General features: G+C 49.2%; 1 protein-coding gene and 1 long non-coding RNA gene across 3 annotated transcripts in view; one reads left to right on the forward strand and one right to left on the reverse strand.

The window, feature by feature from the left end:
- Positions 1–4,709, reverse strand: part of SHROOM2 (shroom family member 2) — a 144,332-nt gene extending 139,623 nt beyond the window's left edge. For both annotated transcript variants that reach the window (XM_077888296.1, XM_077888295.1), the window contains exon 1: positions 4,545–4,709. In XM_077888296.1, coding sequence (XP_077744422.1) covers positions 4,545–4,709 — 165 coding nt within the window. The remainder of the gene's footprint in view (positions 1–4,544) is intronic.
- Positions 4,710–5,676: 967 nt separating this feature from the next.
- On the forward strand, positions 5,677–7,436 carry LOC144308110 (uncharacterized). Its single transcript, XR_013374745.1, has 3 exons — positions 5,677–6,064; positions 6,182–6,247; positions 7,094–7,436. It is a non-coding gene; the product is annotated as an uncharacterized LOC144308110 (long non-coding RNA).
- Positions 7,437–14,203: the final 6,767 nt, after the last annotated feature.

Raw genomic sequence — 14,203 nt, forward strand, 5'->3', positions numbered from 1 at the left:
TTTTACATTTGCTGAATCAATGGAGAAAGGAACACACAAAAACAGGGGACCACCTACATCCATCATATCTGTTTGAACAAGTCCCCAGATAACCCACATCAGGACGTGGCCTTGGAAATACTAACAAATCAAAATCTTTGTGGTTTTTTAGGACACAGACATCACTTCTGATCCCTCTCAGACAGGAGCATGGAAAAACAGCAGGATTGTGTATTTTGTAGCCCTAGTAAAATGTCAAGCTATAAGCCAGCGTAAATGGCCTGAGTGGATACAAATCTGGTGGTCACCTTTCAGCAGAGGTCTGGTGGGACTTTACACATGCACTTCAAATTCCTAGAATGCCACTCCTGGGAAGTTAACTATCCCTCTGACTTCTAACTAGACCCAAAGAAAAGACTGTCCTAACCCAGTAGCCCCACTGAAGGCTCATAAAACACAGCACTCAGGAGTTCCAGCTTCACTTCCTTTCTCCAGCTACAAAAATGCAGATGAAGCAAGTATTTGTTTGAGTTTTACTATGTAAATAAAGCCTATTATCAGGGCCAGCACTTGGGAAGAAAACAGCCCCTCAAGTAAACCTTTCAAAAGGCCAATGTCTTCACAAAGAAGTTAACTTAAGCTTTAAAAGCTGAAATCCTTTTAAAAACAAAAGTAGTGATGCTGTTAATCTAAACAGGGCAATTCTGCCTCCAGGTAACATTTGACAGTGTCTGCAGACTTTTGTTGGCTATCACACCTGGAGTGGGGGTACCAGTGGCATAGAGTGAGTGGGGACCGGGAACGCTTCTGAACATCCTATAGAACAGTCCCCACAACAGAAAATGATGTAGACCAAAATACCAGTAGTGGCAGGGTTGAGAAATCCTCATCTGATGTGACAAAGTTATTTAATATGGCATTGCAAGTGTTTCCAGGCAAGAGCAGATGGAACTGACTAGAGAGGAAGTGGGGACATGTAGGATCAAGAGTTGGTCCTTGGGGGCCTTCTCATGACTTAACAGGTTTGGGACCTCAGGGCACACCATTTAACTTCCCCTTGCCTTAGCTGGGGCATCTATAAAATGGGCTGATAAAATTTCTCGATCTGAAGATCACGGATTGAACTAGCCTTGTTCTGGGCACTCCTTCCAGTTCTAAGATGTGCACTCCTATGAGGCTTTCAAATCAGACTTCTATTATTATTAAAAGAGTGTGTCATCTCATACTTGCTCAAGCTTCCCCTACATTATATTCTGTTATACAGAAAATGAGTTGTATAGGGGCACCTGGGTGGCTCAGCCAGTGAAGCGTCTACCTTTGGCTCAGGTCATGATACCAGGGTCTTGGGATCGAGGCCCCCTGTCTGGCTCCCTGCTTGGTGGGGAGTCTGCTTCTGTTTCTGCTTCTCCTTCTGTCTCTCTCTGTCTCAAATGAATAAATGAAATCTTTTAAAAAAGATGAATTGTATAATATCCTAGGGATCTTACATGTAAAATATTTAACTATGAGATTTTTTAAAAGCCAAAAAAAGGGGGGGGGGGGGAATGCCTGGGTGGCTCAGTGGTTGTGCGCCTGCCTTCAGCTCAGGGCATGATCCTGGAGTCCCTACATTGGGCTCCCTGCATGGACCCTGCTTCTCCCTCTGCCTATGTCTCTGCCTCTCCCTCTCTGTGTCTCTCATGAATAAATAAATAAAATCTAAAAAAAAATAAAGCAAAAATCCTATTAGAACATTATAATTTGGGCCCCAAATAACAATTGTTATAATGAGCCCCACAGATTTTTCAGTAGCTACTGAGAGAAAGAGTCAAAACTTGGATTAATCCAAATTCTGCAGGTGGAACCATTTTCCCAAGTCTCTATCACAATAGCTTCCTTTTCTCTTTTTTTTTTAATTTTTATTTATTTATGATAGTCACATACACAGAGAGAGAGAGAGAGAGGCAGAGACACAGGCAGAGGGAGAAGCAGGCTCCATGCACCGGGAGCCCGACGTGGGATTCGATCCTGGGTCTCCAGGATTGCGCCCTGGGCCAAAGGCAGGCGCCAAACCGCTGCGCCACCCAGGGATCCCTTCCTTTTGCTCTTTAAGTGATTCTTCTAAATGGACACACTTTCCTTCATCCTTTTCTAATAAAGTGACAGTTAATTACCAGCTGTTGGAGTGTAAGCAAGCATAATTGATGACTTAATCCAAGAGAAAAGACAAGCATGTGAAATAGCGCCAATACCATGCAACATGTAATTGAAAATATATAATACACGCGTGTGTGACCATGCACCTCTCCATGTACATACAAGTGTACAGGGAAACTCAGTACAGAAGTCCCAAACTCTCCTGAATCCATTCTATCCTAAGCAAAGGAACCACCAATTTTCAGTCACATTGGAGCATCTATAAGAACTAAGTAGCAATTTAAGGGAGGGATGGATGAGCCTCTCAGAGAAGAACCACAAACATTTTTATTCCTGCAAAATTCTGAAACACCACCAGGGAAAGCCCAGCAAGTACACGGTACTAGCCTACCCACAAAAACTTCCAAAAGAAAACAAAAACACCTTAGCAAGTACTGTGAAAGCTAACCAGCAGGCCAAATCGGGAGCAAAGGGCCCCACGTGCCCCCAAAGGTCTTGGTGTGTGTTTATTGGTTTTACTGCCCACCTCCTACAGTCTAGAATGGGGCCTCTTGGAGAGAGAACAAGAGGCCACTGAGAATACACCAGGGTTTTTATTTTTCGTACCTGGAGGAGCGTAGAAAGGAAGAGGTGCTCTGGGGATCCCCTTCTCCAGCTGCTGGTTAAACAATTGAATTTCAGAGTTTAAAGTGCCTTCCAACTCCCTTAGACTACTAAGGCCAAAAGGCAAGATTTCACCTTCACTAATGTGTTACAGCTTATTCCCCCAATTATAATGGTAAGTCTGAAAAAGATACATTGAATTGCCTGTGTACCTCTTTTTTAAAAGAAATACATGAAACGCTAAGGGTGTCAGTAGTTAACCTGATCTTTTTAACTTTTACCATCAGAAATGGCCTGTAAAATCTTTATTAAAAAGGCACAGGGGGGATGGGTGCCTGGGTGGCTCAGCGGTTGAGGGCGTGGTCCGGGGATCCGGGATCGAGTCCCATGCCGGCTACCTGCGGGGAGCCTACTTCACCCTCTGCCTGTGTCTCTGCCTCTCTGTGTGTCTCTCATGAATAAATAAAATCTTTAAAGAAAAAAAAAATGGCACAGGGGAATATGCTTTAACATGCATATATGCAGGAAAGTGCCCTCGCAGGGCAAGCTGTACACACTTTGCTCACCATCTTTTCAAAGAACCCAATTCGTTAATGGGTTACACATTAAATTTATAACAACGGCAGCCTCTTTCCCCAGCTGAACATAAATTCAGTGCACATCAAACAAGCTTCCCCTCAGAGTCTCTGGTTTTGTAAATACAAAAATGAGAGAAAATACAGAACAGAGAAGTTTGGTGTCTCATTTGCTACCTGAACAATAAAGCTACACCACTTCTGAAAATTCAGCACGGGTGGGGTGGGGTGGGGTGGGGTGGGGGTGACGATACCTTCCTGCTGTGGTGAAGCAGGGAAGCAGGGAAAAAAACCCAGCAAGTCACCTTCAAACCCGCGTAGCCAAGAATTTTTTGCATTTTAAAGGGAACTTTGTCCCCAGGAAAGGCCGGACCCAACCCTCCCCAGGGAAACTGACACTTTTAATCAGAGGAAAACAGGATGATAGGTGGTTGTTTGCGTTTTCACAGGTCTATACAAGTTCAGCCGGTAAATTTCAAGATCGATTTCTGTTTTGAGACAAGAGAATTCAAAGTGCCAGAGCAGCCTCCTCGCCCCACCACACACCCACACACCCACACACACACACACACACACACAGAAAACGGGAAACACATTCCTGATGAGGCACATTAGAAACACTGGAGCTCAAATCCCACTTTTAAAAAGGATCCTCAAAGTTTCAGTACGTTTCTGCAGCTCCCAGGGCGCCGTGGGGCTAGGGCTGGAAGCTGAAAGTCAGTAAATATTGATGGGCTGATGGGAATCGAGCTGGGCTGGCGACAGCTGCTAGTCTGGGTTTCCTAGTGATAAGGGGTACAGGTTCACGGGGTGCAGAACCAGAGGCCCTTCGGTGACAAACACAGGTGGGGGCGATTCTGTCCACCCCCGCCCCCGGCACGTGGGACAGTTCACCCCAACCCCTGGGCGGCCCCACGGCTGCAGGCCGCCGCTGGCGACGCCGGGAGTGACAGGGGACCCAGCCGGGCCCCTTCTCGAAGGGGGAGGGGAGGGGAGGGCACCCGGAGCAGGAGCCATTTAAACCCTGAGCGGCGCTGGGAGTCAGCGGGGCAGGGCGCCGCCGCCAAGCGGCCGGGACCGCGCACCTTCGCGCGTCCCGGGGCCCCGGTCCCCGCAGGTGACCCAGCGGACGAGCGCCCCCGGCTGGAGGGCACGGTTGGCCCGCCCCTGCGGCGCCCCCACCCCCGATCACTTCCCCCGCCCCGCGGCCACCCCTGGGCTGTCACCGTGAGGGTCCCGCGGCCGCCTCACCTTGGTGATGACCAGCGGCTCGCCGTGCTCCCGGCCGCCCTTCAGGGTGAAGCCCCACGGGGCGCCGCCGCTCAGCTGCACCTCCACCAAGCGCCCGCCGTCGGGCGCCCGCGCCTCGGCCTCGGCCAGGCGCTCGGGCCGCGCGCGGGGCTCAGCGCCCTCCATGGCGCGGGGCTCGGGGCGCGGAGGCGGCGCGGCCGCTCAGCCCCCGGGGCCCGCCCGGCCCGCGCCCATGCACTCGGGGGAGCCCCGGCCGGCCGAGGGCGAGGGGGGGTCGGGCGCTCCTGCCGCCGCCGCCGCCGCCGCCGGCCACTGGCGAACTTGCGCGGCAACTTGGGAGGAAAGTGCCGGCGGCCGCCGGGGAGGGAGCCGGGCGCGGGCGGCGCGGCGCGCGGGGGAGGGCGGGCCGCGCGGGGGGCGGGGCCGGCGCGCTCCGGGGCCCGGGCCGCTCGGCGGGCAGGGGGCGGGGCGCGCGCTGGGCTGCGGGGGCTGCCCGCGGGCGGGAGGGGCGGGCGGAGGCGCGCGCTCCGGGACCCGCGCCGCCGCGGGGGAGACGGGGCCCGGCCGGCGCTCGGGGCCGGGGCGCGCGCGCGCGGAGCGTGGGAGGGGCCGAGGGCCGGCACGCACCCGGCCGGGGTGCGAGGCGTGCGCGCCCGGGGCTCCCCGGCTAGTGAGCTGGAGGGTGGGAGGGGGCGCGGGCCGGCGCGCGCGGAACCTGTGCCGCGGGCCGGTGCAGGAGCGCGCCCCGCTCCGCGCTGTTGCCCGGAGGGTGGGAGGGGGCGGAGCGCGCGCCCGGGACCTCGCGCTGCACCGCGGGGCCGGGGGGCCGCGGGGGGCCCCGACGCGAAGTCGGGCCTTTGCTCGGGAGCGAGCGCCGGGCGGCCCTCGGAGGCTCGGGGCGCGCCGGCCGTCTGCCCCGGAGGCCGAGCCGCGGCAGGTGAGGCGGCGGAAGCGCCCGCGCGGGGCGGGCCGGGGCGGGGCGGGCGGGCGGCGGTCCGAGTCCCCGGCGCCCTCCATCTTGGAGCGCGCGGCCGGCCCGGCGCCCCCGCCTTTGTTCGCGCGGACGGCGGGCTGGCGGCGGCCGCCCAGGTGAGACGCGGAGACGGGGAGCGCGGCGGGCGGCCAGCCGGTCCCCGCACGGACGCGCTTTGCCCGCAGGCCCGGGCATGGAGCCGGGGCCGTCCACGCACCCTCACTGCCCCGGCCCTCCTGGGGAGCCCCCGCCGCCCCGCCGCCCGGAGCGCGCCCTTGAAGTCGGGGCGGAGGAGAGGGCGCCGGACCTGCTCCCGCCGAGGACTCCCCGTCCTCCCGCGCGTCCCCGCCGCAGCGCCCAGCCCGCGCAGGCAGTGGCCTGTTCTGGTCTCGTCCCAGCTCTTTCTAGCTCTTCCTAGGGTTGCAGTCCAGGAAGTCTTTGCCTTCAGATCCTGTTCTCCCTCGGGTAGAGCAGTGCCACGAGGTCTTGATGTCCCACGTCGGGGTTGCCAACAAAGGAGACGTGGTGGTCTGAAATTACTGAAAGGGTGTGCCACCTATTTCTGCTCCCTTTGTAATTTACATAAAAGCTCGGTGTAAATATATATCTGCACTAGATATTTGCATGCTTTGCCAAAAAAAGAATCTTTTCATTTCGTTTGTAGTTACGTAGCTGATCGCTGGTGGTTCCCTGTTTCTTCAAAGCAGCTCCGTGCAGATTCTTTGAACAGGTGAGGATGGGATAGGTAGCAAGAACTGGCGTGGAGACCACTGGATGGAAAGAGTGAGGGGTTCCAGCAGGGACAAGGAATCTCAGCTCTTGTCTCTGCTTTTCCAGTGGTCACGTGAGGGATTGCCATTCTGTGGTCTGCATTGTTTGGCTGTTCGCTTTGTGTCTCATCCAGCCAATTGAAGTAAGAGTGCAAACTTCACTGGGCACTTGGCATGGCTCTGGGGGTGAAACTGCCCCCATAAGTAGCTTCCAAGCTCCAGTGTCCAGAATCTCTCCAGTTGGAGGAATGATTTTTTACTAAGTGGAGGCTTAAGGAGTGTGCCTGTTAGAATCTACCTTGACCATAGTGGTCACACAGATCTGATTAAATTGCACAAATTGATTAAATTGCACAGAACTAAATACAGGAGTGGGTGTAAGATGAGGAAATCAGTAAGCTTGGTAGATTGTGTCACTATTAACGTTTCTGATTGTGGGATGCAGGGTGCAGAGGATGTCCCTAGACTGTTTTTTTACAACCACATGTGAATCTATAATTACCTTTGGTTAAAAAGTTTAATTTAGAAACTGGTGGGATATGAGAAATGAAAAGATAAAGGACCACATAAGTGCCCCAAGTATTTTTGAGAGTTTCTTGGTCTCCAAACAGCCCACTTATCCCATAGTATTAACTGAAATCTCAGCTATTAACTAGGGCTGAAATTCAGACCTCACTAAAGCAGAAAGATTTCATGGTCTCCATAAATGACAGCCAAAGTTATCTTTAACATTTTATGTTGATCGTATAATGAGGTTACCTATCTGCCACTTTTTTTTTTTTTAACATCTTATTTATTCATGAGAGACTCCAAGAAGAGAGGCAGAGACACAGGCAGAAGGAGAAGCAGGCTCCATGCAGGGAGCCCGACGTGGGACTCGATCCCAGGACTCCAGGATATCGCCCTGGGCGGAAGGCAGGCACTAAACCGCTGAGCCACCCAGGGATTCCCCCTATCTGCCACTTGACAGGGTTATACTGTCATTCCTTCAACATAGGTGCAGGTTTACAATTATCCTGACTAAATTACCATTTTGTGGAGTTTTTTCTTAATCTTCATGTTAGGCGTCTCTCCCAGCTTAGCATTATTTGAATATTTATAAGGCAACTGTCTATATAGACATTAATAAATACATGAAAAGGGACTGGACCCAGTCTGTGTGGCCTGCTTTGAGAAAGATACGCTCTTCTCAGACCCTCATAAATCTTTTCATTAACACTCTTGGGATTCTATAGGTGAGCATATCTATCATCACATCTATATTTCTGTTTTATGTCCATTATATCCTTACTAGGCACTATCACATATCTTGGAAAATATCTTGTGACTGAGAGTCATTGCCCCAATTTTTTTACCTCTGCACCCCTTTTGGAAGAGTTTAGTAAGACATTGAACCAGTATAATAATGGCTTTCTTTTCTAAGAGCTCGACTCAGCCAGATTTTCCAAGGACAGTGTATATTTGTCAACATTTAGCTTTATCTTTTGGAAAGCTGGGGAAAAATATCTTCTGTGTAGCTTCTCACTTCTTGGACATAGCTTCATTGCTCAGAAGATTTGAGGGTGAGCATGACCCTATGACATCCAGACATTCAGTAGCCTGACTTCGCCAGTTTTTCAGATATGAGGCTTATTTCCTTGATAGGATATATCGTGAAATTAAAGGTAGTTCTTTCAGGCACCTGGCTGGCTCAGTCTGTAGAGCATGTGACTCTTAATCTCCGGGTTATAAATTCAAGCCCCACATTGGGTGTGAAATTACTGAAAAATAAAGGTAGTTCTTCCACTTTATCAGCAGTGCATGAATCAATCAATGAATAAAAGGCAAATTGAACCAACTTTCAGATTTAATCAACAGCTATTTTTTATGAAGTAGAGTTCAAATTATTTTAGTTTTTTTTTTTTCTAACAGGATAAGAGGTTTATTTATTTTTTTTAAGATTTTACTTATTTATTTATTTGACAGAGAGAGAGAGAGAGATCGCATGAGCACAAGCAGGGGGAGTGGTAGGGACCGGGAGAGGGAGAAGTAAGCTTCCTGCTGAGCAGAGCACTGGAGGGCTTGGGGGCTTGATCCCCAGAACTCTAGGATCATTAGCTGAGCCTAAGGCAGATGCTTAACCGACTGAGCCACCCAGGCACCCCGAGAAAAGAGAATTACAAAATGTAGTGGAGGATGGAGTTCCAAAATTTGCCTTTACCTTTCAAAGTAGTAGTAGTTCGGTAAGGTCAAGCTTTCCAGAACACCTGTAGCAATTTTTTAAAAGGCAGTTTTAGCCATTTTCCACTTAAGCCACTGTGTACTGAGTTAGGGTCCCTATGAATTTAGATGGTGGAGAGTCCGTCTAGATCAGAGAACAGAAGTGTGAGAACAGCTAAAGGAAAACATTCATGCAATGACTTTGCCCTTCATCACCAGTGTTTGTCATCTTATTCTTGATTTCTACAAGCAATTATTAGAAACATTGTAATTTAGCTTAGCTGCAGATCTTGGCCAAGTGACAAGCTGAATGCCCCACAACTGTACCCCCATCTCCTCCCCCTCTCACCTCAGAAGGATTTTACCCTGGATCTTGTCAGGGTATTTACAGATCTCTAGGGGAGAGACTTGCTCTTTTTGTGCAGAGATGGGAGGGAGACTGTGGGTGTCTGCTTAAGACTCCACATTGGGAGGGATGCCTGGGTGGCTCAGTGGTTGAGCGTCTGCCTTCGGATCAGGGCATGATCCTGGAGTCCCGGGATCAAGTCCCACATCAGGCTCCCTGCGTGGAGCCTGCTTCTCCCTCTGCCTGTGTCTCTGCCTCTCTCTGTGTGTCTCTCATAAATAAATAAATAAAATCTTAAAAAAAAAAAAAAAAAAAAGGCTCCACATTGGGAATTTGCATCCTAGCACCCAGCGCCTTTAGTTGAGGAAGCAAGCAGTAGCAACTAAGTAGTAACCACCATTCACAGGGAACCTATGTTGTACCAAGCACATTACATAAATGGACTCCGGTACAAAGCTTCTGACAGCATGCATTACCCCATCTTACAGAGGAAGAAACTGAGCCCCAGAGGGGCTTAATACCCTGCTTGAGGTTGCCGAGCCCAGCACCAAGAAGGACTCCTACCCTTCCACTTGCAGGGATCAGTGCCAGATTGGGTATGGAAGCAGAGCAGTTTTCACTGAGCTGGTGAGCTGGCTCTGTTCTGTAAGACATTTAGATCCAGAGCCACCTTTTGAGGTTCCCTTGATCTCCATACAAGAAAGAGGCTGAAGCCTCCTATGTGGAAACTTTGCCTATAAAACTGGGTGCTAATTTAGGTTTGGGTTGAGTTCCAATCCCGTTTCCTTGGAGACATATCCTTTAAAGTGTTATATGTAGGAGTGCTTGGGAAGCCCAATAGGTTGAGTTTCTTCTGACTCTTGATCTTGGTTTAGGTTTTGATTTCAGGTCTTAATCATTAAGAAATACACTATATATTTAAAATAGTACTTAATTTTTCAAGTTGGGAGTAATTAGAAACCTATTTTAAAAGTATGTTTTAGAATGCAGTTTTAGGAGTGCTTGGGTGACTTAGTTGGTTAAGCATCTGATTGATTTTGGCTGAGGTCAAAATCCGGGTGGGGCTCTGCTCAGCCTGAGTCTGCTTGAGATGCTGTCTCTCCTCCTCTCACACTCCCTCCTCCCCCCCACCCCTGCATTGTGCTCTCCAATAAATAAGTAAAATTTTTAAAGTGCAGTTTTAGGAAACCATTGGCAATTTTTTAAATAAAGTAGCCAATGATTCTTTCTTTTTTTTTTTTTTTTAAGATTTTCTTTATTTATTCATGAGAGACACACACAGAGAGAGAGGCAGGCTCCATGCAGGGAGCCCGATGTGGGATGAGATGTGGGACTTCATCCCGGGTCTCCAGGATCAAGACCTGAGCCAAAGGCAGAAGCTCAACTGCTGAGCCACCCGGGCGCCCGCCAATGATTATTTCTTGAGCACTTTTAACTTGCCCAGTACTGGGGAGTGGTCGCTAAGGAATGTAAAAGATGCAGGAAATATGACACATTAACTCTAGCTGATGAAGAAAATATAATAGGAAAAAAACCCAGCACAATTATGTGCAAAACAACTTTAACTGCAAAAGTTTCAGCAGGAGAGGAGCCAAAAGTAGAGAAGGAAAAAAAAAAGTGCGTACAACTGTAGGTGAAATTTCTAAATTTTTCTCCTTTTATTGTGGAAGCTTCAAATGGACACAAAAATGTGGTTTCATTCCTGCCCACTTTTTTCTCAAGAGAATTACAAAACACATCCAGGATAGAATGGCTAATGGCTAAGCTATCTTGGAGGCTGAGAGGAAGTGGAGCCCAGAGTTCACTGGGTGGGGACCCTGTGAACAGAGGAATGTTCTTTATAGGGAAGTTGGAAGCATCAGAACTAAAAGGCTGAAATCTTGTTAATGAGTCCTAGAAGTGCCCCCATCCTGCTCCTGAATCTGTGCTGAGCCTCCACTCCCCCATCCCAGGGAGCGTGTGCACAGTAGGGGTGGGGAAGTCTGAACAATCCTTTCCTGCCCCCCCCCTCCCCCAACTGAGCCCTGAGGATTGTGGCTTGAGAAAACAGCTGGTGGGGAGGCAGTCATGAGTTCCTGTGGACAGGCTAAAAAGTGAAGTGCCCCTGGAACACCGTGTGGATTTTCTAAGGCTATTTTAACAAATTAACATAAGCTGCTTAAGACCAAATTTTTCCTTCCTGGAGGCCAGAAGTCTGAAATCAAGGTGTCAGCAGGGCTGTACCCTCTCTGGAGGCTCTAGGGGAGAGCTGATCCCTGTCCCTTCCAGGGTCTGTTGGCTGATGGCATTCCTGGGTTTGTGACCATATCAGTCCACCCTTTGCCTCCGTGGTCACCTGGCCTTCTCTTCCACCTGGGTCTGTCACTTTCTTGTAAGGTCACTATGGTTGCCTTGTAGGGCCCACCTGAAAATCAAGGATGCTCTCTCCATCTCAGAATCTTTCATCTAATCCTGTGTGCAAAGACCCTTTTCCTAAATAAGGTTACATTTTGCAGGTTCCAGGGATTAGGACCTGTTATCTTTAGTCATTTTACTACAGCTATCCAAGGGGAAATAGCTGGGGTGTTGCAAGACCATGAATGGAAATTTTCTCCTTACTTTGTAAGCATTGGGGCCTGAGCCTCACTGATCATGCTGATAGTTCCAAGTGCTTACAGTAGTGAGCTGCAGAACAGGCCAGTTAGTTATCTGCCTACCCCCAGCTGGGGGGTGGGGAGTGGGGGGAGGCTTGTCCCACCCTCTAGCTAAGTGAGAACTGCTCACAAAGAATCCCTCATCAAGATTTGGGATATCTACAAGACAGATTGGTATCTCCTTCTCGGGTTGCTTTTCTAGAATTGCAGCTGATTGTTGATCAGCCCCTCTCTATGAACATTAGCAGAAGGCATCAGTGGCTCAGCGGTGGGTGGGTGGGCTCCAAGTACACCTGAGAATGTCGCCGCATATCCAATTATCCTCAAATTTACCAGCTTGAAACTGCAAACTCAGGCCTGACCCAGGACTGCTACTCAGGTTAACAGATCCCATCTGCCCAGATCCAAGCAAGGATTTTGAATGCTGGTGACGTCTTTGCAAGGGACAAAACAGTTTCGCTTAAGGAATGGATAGTGAGGGGTATAAATCCTCTGTTATCCTGGTAGTTCTTGAGATGTAATTAAGGTCTCAAGATCTAAGTGGCTTCCTTAGTCATGCAAATGTGTAGGCCGCCAAGTCTAAGATTCCTCCTGTCTCCTTGGGGCCCTGGTATGAGGCGGGGCATTTTGCTTTATGTAGAAGCCAGGGGTTTCTGGGAGGGCAGAGACCAACAGTTTAACTTCTGTTTCAAAACTCAAAATTAGGGGGACTTGATAAGAAGAAGAAAAGAAGGGTAAAAAAGTAGCCATGTGGATGGGCCTCGTCCGCCATCCTCCATGTGACCCTCAGTTGAGGTCAAAGGCATAGACTTGGAAGTCACAGATCAGAGCTCAGTGCAAGGCTTGGAGTACCTGAACTCCAGAGGATGGGAGTTTTGCCACCAGCATGGCAACCTTACCTTCATTTACAACATTTATGTGGGGAAGATTTTTTTCAAATCCCAACCTGCTTGTAATTTGCCAACTAAATCACACTATAGAAATACGATACCTGAGTCCCAAATACCATCTAGGTGGTTCTAGTGAAAGTCAACACAAGCAATTTCCAAGCAGCCAAAAATAATTGTGTATTGTCAGATTTCAGACATCCTTAAACATCCTATTTTTCCCAAACACAAATACGGCATGAATCTTGTTCCTTTGCTATGATACCGTTTGTGTGACTGTGGAATGCCTTTTTACTTTATCCTTCACATTTTAAGTGAGAAAAACCAAGAGTTACTTATATGAGGCTCTCAGAGAAGGCACAGTGACATTTGTTTGGAGCTTTTTTTTTTTTTTTTTTTAATCCATTTGAGAGGGAAAGCGTGCACAAGTATGCAAGGGGGCAGAGGGCAAAGGAGGATGGTCCTAGAGACTCCATCCCAGGGCGCTGAAATCATGCATGACCTGAGCCGAAGGCAGGTGCTTCACCAACTGAGCCACCTGGGAGCCCCAGGAGCTTGCATTTGTAGCAAACTCCTACCTAACTTTGAAGCCACCCCTCCAGGAGCACACTCTGAGAACCATGAAATAAAATAACCTAGCCACGAGAGTTGGCACACTGCAGAGCTCAATATATGTTATTTCATTCCTTCCCTCTCACCTCCCAACATGAGCACAACCACACAGACGTGGAGAAAGGGGCCGTCTGTACTCCCTTAGAGCAGAAATAACTCAGGTGCCTCGTGGGAAGGAGGGGCCCTGGAAACGGAAGCCACTGCTGCTTTGGTGGAAGCCACTGCTGCTTTGGTGTCCCAGGGACTGTTGATTTGGATGCGGGAAATTCCTTTGTTGGCCACTGGCCAAAATACTTGTTTCAATTGAATCTTTTCACCTGAACTGCAAGGAATGTATATGACTAGCAGTAGAAATAACAGGAAGTCACAAAGGATGGCTGTCTGGAGGGTGGTCATATTTTTATTACAATGGACAGATGTCTTCCAGGCAGACGTAGGAAGTTTCTGAAAATTTAGTTGGTGATGATAATTCCTTACTTTTGTGTAATTATACACATGGAAGGGCCACAGGAAATATGGTGTGATTAACTTTTTAAAAAATACATTCTTCTGGGAGTGCCTGGGTGGCTCAGTTGGTTGAGTGTCTGCCTTTGGTTCAGGTCACGATTTCGGGGTCCTGGGATTGAGCCTCACATTGGGCTCCCTGCTCCCGAGGGAATCTGCTTCTCCCTCTTCCTCTGCCTGTCGCTCCCCCTGCTTTTGTGTACACGTACGCTCGGTCTGTCAAATAAATCTTTAAAAAAATAAATAAATTTTTCTGTTGGAACAATTTGAGATTTACAGAAAAGTTGCAAAGGTAATATAGGGAGCATGTGCATGCCCTTTATGCAGTACAGTCCTAGTCACTGAAGTCCTGTGTGGATTCCCCCACTTGGCACACTACTGTCGTCTTTCTGTCCCCAGGACTCCACTTTGCATTGAGTTGTCATGTTCACTTTGGTCTCCATCTTTCGTTTGTTTTCATGATCCTGAGAGTTTTGAAGAGAACTGGTCAGGTATTTTGTAGAATGTTCCCCAATTTAAGCTTCTCTCATGTTTTCTCATGACCAGACTGGCTTATGGATTTGGGGAAAAAACACATACGTAGATGATGTGGCTTCTCCGCACATCGCATCAGGGAATACTTGCCTTCTACGTGGCTTGTCACTTGTGACTGTCACCTTATTACGTGGATAAGGAGGTGGCTCAGATTTCTCACTGTCAAGTTATGGGGAGAATTGTCCCTTTCCTGATTAACTC

Source organism: Canis aureus, chromosome X (genome assembly GCF_053574225.1).
Source record: "Canis aureus isolate CA01 chromosome X, VMU_Caureus_v.1.0, whole genome shotgun sequence".
NCBI lineage: Eukaryota > Metazoa > Chordata > Mammalia > Carnivora > Canidae > Canis > Canis aureus.